General features: G+C 48.9%; 1 protein-coding gene across 1 annotated transcript in view; it reads left to right on the top strand.

Annotated features, from left to right (window-relative positions):
- The first annotated feature begins 5,997 nt into the window (after positions 1-5,997).
- The window catches only part of Prxl2b (peroxiredoxin like 2B), a 6,031-nt gene continuing 5,239 nt past the window's right edge, over positions 5,998-6,789 (top strand). The window contains exons 1-2 of the mRNA XM_019207962.2: positions 5,998-6,153; positions 6,306-6,434. Of these exons, the coding sequence (XP_019063507.1) occupies positions 5,998-6,153; positions 6,306-6,434 (285 nt within the window). The remainder of the gene's footprint in view (positions 6,154-6,305; positions 6,435-6,789) is intronic.

Raw genomic sequence — 6,789 nt, 5'->3', positions numbered from 1 at the left:
TAATAATAGTATGTTATGCATCGATAGCAGCAACAGCTTTTCCAGGTTCTGCAGTCATCTGAACAAAATTATAGACATTCAGCACATTCCATTAAAAAAACAAAACAAAACAAAAACAAGAAAAGAATAATATCCAGAAAACAGCAAAGTTCTGTTGCTGTTGTGGTAACTGGAACCATTTTTTTATTAGCATCTTAATCATCATCTGGAAAGAGAACATTCTAGAGTAATATCATTAAATGTAGCTCTGATAAAGCATGGTCCCTACTATGTATCATAAAGCAGGTACAAGATATTTTACATTTGTAGAGGTATGATACAGTACCGTCCTACATCAATAATACTAGAATCAGTTTTGGTGTGAAATTTACTTTGTCTGCCAATAAGATTGCTACCCCTGTTTTTTTCTGGGCTCCTGTCACATGGAGAATTGTTTTCTATCTTTTCACTTTCAGGCTATGGGCTTCTTTTTGCACTAGGTGTGTTTCTTGTATACAACATATTGTTGGATTTTGCTTCTTATTCCATTTTGCCAGTCTATTTCTCTTGATTGGTGAGTTGAGGCCATTGACATTGCTGGTTATAACTGATATTTACTGACTTATTATTGACATGTTATTGGCCTTTTGTTGACTCTTTTTACTTTTTCACCTTCTCCTTTTAATTTCTTGCCTTGCCTATTTGATTTGCTCTGTTGGGCCTCATGGTGTTGTTGCCTTCATTGTCTTTTTCTAGGATCTTGTTTAGAATTGCTTGTAGTGCTGGTTTGGTATTCATGTAGTTTCTCAGGTGTTCTTTGTCGTGGAAGTGTCTTATTTCCCATCCATTTTGAAAGAGAGTTTTGCAGGATACATCAGTCTAGGTTGGAGGTGGTTCTCTTTTAGTACTTGAAATATCTCATTCCAGGTTCTCCTTGCCCCAAGGATTTGTTTTGAAAAGTCTGCTTTGATTCTGGTGGGCTTTCCTTTGTATGTGATTTGTTTCTTTTCTCTTGCTGCTTGTAGTAGTTCTTCTGTTGGGTTTCTGGGATTTTGATTATTATATGTCTAGGTGTAGATTTTTTTGATTGTAGCTAGTTGGGGTCCTATATGCCTCAGTTATCTGAATGTCAAATTCTTCCCTCTGTTTGGGAAGTTTTCTGTCATTAATTCTGCAAACAGCTTTTTAAAGTCATTTGTATTTTCTCCTGCTACTTCATGTATTCCTATCAGTCTTATGTTATTCTTCTTTGCATCATCTAGGAGTTGTTGGATCGATTTCTCATGATCCCTTACTGTTTTTAAGAGATCTCTCTTTTCATGGTCACTTACTGCCATCTTATCTTCTATATCTGAGAGTCTATCTTCGTATTCTTTAATTCTTTTGCGTACACTTTCTATGGAGTGTTTAATCTCCTGGATATCTGTTTGAATTTGTTTTATGGATTCCATTTCTTTCCTATGCTGGGCGTTTATTGTTTCCATTTCTTTCTTATGCTGGGCCTTCATGGCTTCTATCATGGTCCTGAGCTCATCTATTTCTTTGTCAGTTTCTGCTCTAGAGTCTCGAATCGCAACTTCCATTTTGCTCACTATCTCTATGGTTATTTGGGAAATTATTTCTGTTTTGAATTTTTCTAGAGCCTGATTGATCTGTTTTTTTACTACCTGTGCTTTGAGTTCAGGGTGTCCTGGTGGTTCACTATCGGCCTTTTCGTCCTCATTTGCCCTACTGTTTGCCATTGGTGAACTGGAAGTCTGTCTTTGTGTCTTGCTTAAGTGTCTTCTCATTTTTATTTTTGTTGTCAGACTGTCCTTGGTTTAATCTCTGGATTATCACCCAAATCTTCCTGATATAGTTGCGCCCTAGCTTCTGTGTCTCTAATGACCCACAGACATTCTCATCTTCATAACATCAGAGAAAACAGCTCATCAAATCAACCGGAATGCTTTATCCCAACTGATACAATCAGCAACACGTTAAGATCAAGCACAACTTGGACAATGACCACCTGTGGTAGTCACTAGTCTACCACCCTTAAATCATTTGAATTAAATTGAAATCAAGAAGCAGTCCAGAACATGTCTGCAGTGAACAAAATTTCAATATAGTGTATTTACCATTTAATGGCTCAGACAGAGCGAGGATGCAAGACCTCTGATCTCAGTTAGCTGATGGCTGAACCCCATGAAGCTGACTGACCTCGGGCTGCAAGGCCCAGTTTGAGTTCCCCAATCTTCTGAATGGTTGAACTCCACAATGTTCTATTACAGGTTTCCCACACCCTTTCTTTAAAGATGTTCAAAGTTGGGAACTCAGAAAAATACCCTTGATGGCCACCTCTGCCTCTGCAGAGTGGGTCCAAAGACTGGCACAGTCAGGAGGTCTGAGAGTTCCCTGCCTTTCTGGTGATCTTATCCTGGGCAGCTGCTGTTACCTGTGCTCCAAGACTGCCCGTGTTTTATTGTTGGGTTACAACAAGGATGCTGCGATCTGCTGGGCTGCCTGTCCCTTCTGGGGCTCCTATGCAAAGATAGCATGATTGTAGAGCATTTTCAACTTGTACTTCTCACCTGGGACTCACATTTTCATAAGGTGCAATTTATGAAAATGGCCGATTCTTGTATTTTCTGTTTCTAGTTTTTGGAGCAGGAGGGGAAATCCAGGCTGTTTCTCCAGAGTGCAAAAGTAATGTTTCCTTTTTTTTCCCCCTTCAGTACTGGGGATTGAACCCAGGTTCTTTGCATAGAGCTACCATCCCCAGCTCTTTTTTATTTTTAGCTATGTTCTTGATAAGTCACTAAGTTGCCCAGGCTGGCCTTGAATTTGCAATCTTCCTGCCTCAGCCTCCCAGACTCCTGAGACCACAGGCATGTGTCAGTGCCTCAGCTGCCAGGCCCTTGTGAACGCTCATGCTACTTCCTACAGCCCAGGAGGGCACCAGGTACATTCCTACCCCAGGATGGGTGTACTCCTTGGTCACATGGCACAATGAGCCAGAGCCTTTAGCATTTACCCCCAAACTGCCCGAAATTCCAAACGGCCCCTCCAGCAGAGCACGCTGGCCTTGGTGTACAGCCCCTGTGCCCAGGGGCCTCACTGTGTGGCTGCTGTGACCCAGCGCCATGTCCTCCTGTCTCCTTGCTTGGCTGCTCAGCTATTCTCCTTCCTCTGTGCTCACAGACACTCTCCCCCTCTGCAGAGGCTGTGGAAGCCCACGCCCCCAATGTTCCTGAGGGATAGCAGTGGCCGTAGCTCCTTCTGGGTTCTGGTCCCTTTGGTGTCTCCAGGGATGGCTCTGAGCCGAGCCCGAGGGCCTATTATTGACAGCTAAGCTAGGTAAATGTGTTCTAGGCAGCCAGGCAGGGCCAGGCCTCATGATGAGAATGGGGAGACCAGGCCTGCACCCCGCCAGGAGTGAGCATGGATTGGGGTTGCACTCTCCTGGTCCAGTAAAGTCTGGGTGGACATCAGTAGCCACAGTGGGTGGCCAGGACCCCCTGGTTCATCTCTTCCTAGAAAGGTCCCCTCGCTTGGTGACCTGCTTTCCCCCAGGTCAATGTCACCTAAGCAGCTAAACTTGTGATCTTACTGGGTAGTCCTAGTCTTGTCTCACATTGTACCTACCTCGTGATTTTGCTCTATAAAGTGGGGTCTACAGCAACCCATTTTTTGGGTCTCCTCCTGTCTCTCAGGAGCACCCTCTAGCTTGCTCTCTTAATAAATTTTTCCTATTCTTAACCTCCGCTGTTCTTAGAACTCATTCTTTCATGTTAGGTAACATAAGCTTGGTGTGTCTGGCATCTAGCAGGTTGGGAGTTATATTTACTTCTCCTGTATTAGCAGCAAGGAGTGGGGCTGGGCTCTGGGGCTTCTTCTCAGGTCCCTGCCCTGGGCTCCCCCAGGATGAGCTTTGGGACGGTTCCCGGAGTGGGGACCGGTACTGACCCAGTGACTGTGTGGGGCCACCAGTGTAGGGCCGGGGCCCCATTAGCTCCCAGGCAGAAGGATGGGTGAGGACTGGCCGGAGAGCATCCTAGTGTTTAGGCAGGCCTGCTCGAGGTGAGGGAGAAGGGGCTGCAGCATCTGAGTTCCAGCTGGAATCATTCCCAGGGGCTGTCTGCTCTGATGGGGCTGCTCCTCAGTCTTCTCTCCCTTGGGAGAAGAGGCAACACTTTGGTCCCCAAGGACGAGACACCACTGGCAGAGTGGCCTCCCGCTGCTTTCCCAGGGCATTGTTTCCTGAGCAGGGCTCCTGCACCCCATGAAACTTACAGCTCATGGACCTGAATGGTTTACTCCTGTTGACCCATCTTGGTCCACTCAGGACACTAGCAGGATGGTGGCAAAGCCCTGCCATATCTATGTGAACAGCATGCATGTGTATCTGAGTGTCGCTGGGTACTCAGACTCATGAGCTTGCCCCTGATCAAATGAAAGGGGGCCATTTATTTTGGTAAAAAAGAGGATCTATCCAAGCCAGCTCTGAGGAGATGCAGGGACCCATTTGCCTCGAATTACTACCTTCCTGTGGACAGGCGTATTGGGGTCTTTTTTACAGCAAGGAGTGTAGAGGAGGACAATGAGATGACAGACCCATGCCACTCTTTCCATCCTTGCCTGGATGGGGACCTCTCCCTCTGTCACCCAAGGGAAGTAAACTGGTGCCCATTACTCAGGCAGCTTTCACAGACCCATCCACCCTCCCGGGAGCTGCTGTTACCATCCAAACAGGGCCAGTGCTTCATTAAGGTGAAGAATGAAATTGCAGACAAAGGAGGCAGTTAAGTGGCGTGCTGATTGGAAGTATAAGAAGAAGGAAGCTCTCAGTAGTTGGGAGGGGACCTGAGAAAGGGCTGCCAGGGTAGGCTTTCGTCTAGGGCCCTGTGAATCTAGTGGTCAGGGCCCCAGCCATGAGAGGCCAAGGTGGCTTAGGCTGTAGAGGTTGGGTCCACGCACTCATATAACCTGCAGAGAAACAGCACGCAGTGGCCATGCACTGATCGCACACACTTGGGCTCATTAGGAATCTTGCTGTAGAATTTAGGAGAATGAAGCAAAAGGGAGGAGGGGATCAGCTGCAGGGGTGCCTTGCCTGTGTCCACATTTACATTCCTGAGCTGGGATCTGCGTGGACAGACTTAATGCTTAACCTTGTGCATGTGCTGTTTTCTTCGAAAGGCCAGCCAGCCTGACTGCCTCTTAGGCCCTTCACCTGCCAGCTGCCTATTCACAAGCTAAAACTAAGCTGCCTCTCACAATACCATCTCTTGGCCTCTGGATGTGGGGGCCCCTTCTCCTCTCCAGGACTGGCTCCTGGGCTGTGTGGCTGCTGCATCCTCCTCTGGGCTCGTAGGGACTGCCTGGCCTCTTTGGTTTTTTCTGCCTTCATTATCTGGAAAACGAACCCTTTTCCAAATCTGGTACTCAGCACCAACCCCAGCACTACCACCCTCCCAGGCAGAAGGCAGTAGCCCCCTCCAGGACTCAGCTTTCCCATCTCTTCTGGGGAGGGCTGCGGATAGTGCAGTGACCTCCTTTCCTTCCTTCTTCAGCCCCACTTGGGTCCCTGGGGCTGGTTGGGAGGTCTGTGGGGGGAGACCAGACTCCTAGGCAACAGGCCTTAGGGACCCCACTTCTGGCAGAGCCTGAGGAGTGGGGGTGGGGACCAGGAGTCCAAAATAGTATGGCTGCTGTTTGGTGAGGAAACAGACTTCCATGAATTACACTTTTGCAATCACCTGTGAGGTCCCAGGCCTAAAACGCTCCCGCAGGTCACAGTGACACTCTAAGTCACACGAGTGTACACATTTCTCCTGAATCCTGGCTGCAGGGTCACCCAGTTTCAGAGCAAAGCACACAGTACTCCAAGAACACAGCACTTCTGGTGTCCCCCACAAACACGGAACCTCTTAAAAAGGACATTTTGCAATTACAAAGTAACTTCCAAGCACCTTACTCACCAGTCCCTGAACCAGAGTGACCTGGCGTGTACAAAATCAAACCTACGTCCCCACCATGGGCAGACGCCTTAGCGGTTTCCCCCGTAGTAAATTCTCCCTCTGCGAGGTTCAAGAGCTGGCTTCCCGGGTCACCGCTGTGCGCGACGCCGAGGCCAAGTCCTCCGCGCAGACAAGGCTTTCCCGGATACCTCGCAACCACAACTGCATCGAGGTCTAGCGCAAATGTGACGCAGATTAAGCAACTGCTTTGCGACCCCACCCAGTACGCTCCTCACTCCTAGCTTGAATTTGGGTTCCCAGCCATGGCCACTCCGATGTGACTCAGGGTACCCAGACTTGATACTGATAAAACTGCACGCACAGGGTGCGGACAAGTCCCACCGCACCAGCCACTACGACAAAGCGCACCCCCTCTCCATCCGAGCATCCCTAGACCCCTGCCAAACGCGAGTCCGCCCAATCGCCGGATGCCACACTCTGCGCAAGCGCTCCGCAAGCGGAAGACAGCCAAGTTTTGATTGCTATGCTATTGGCGAAAGGATTATGAATATGCAAACGAAGAGACCCAGTTAGGTCTAGGCCCCTAGAAGGGACTGGCATCGGGGCGGGGCTAGAGGCAGGTACGGGGAGGAGCCGGGAAGAGGTCTGGAGAGAGGAGGCGGGGCTGGATAGCAGAGTGTCAGTCCCAAGGACGGGAGGGGACGGGGCATGTCAGGGGCGTGGCTCAGAGGCATAGAGGGCGGGCGCGGGGGCGGGCCGTGCGTTCTGCACTCTGCCGGATTCTTAGCGAGGCCGGGAATTAGGATCCAGGAAAACTGACGCCGCCATGAGCGCCGTGGACCTTGCC

The sequence above is a fragment of the Fukomys damarensis genome, unplaced genomic scaffold (assembly GCF_012274545.1).
Source record: "Fukomys damarensis isolate Sample0158 unplaced genomic scaffold, DMR_v1.0_HiC HiC_scaffold_23, whole genome shotgun sequence".
NCBI lineage: Eukaryota > Metazoa > Chordata > Mammalia > Rodentia > Bathyergidae > Fukomys > Fukomys damarensis.
Note: the sequence above shows the minus strand (reverse complement) of the source record. Positions and strands in the feature narration are given on the sequence as shown.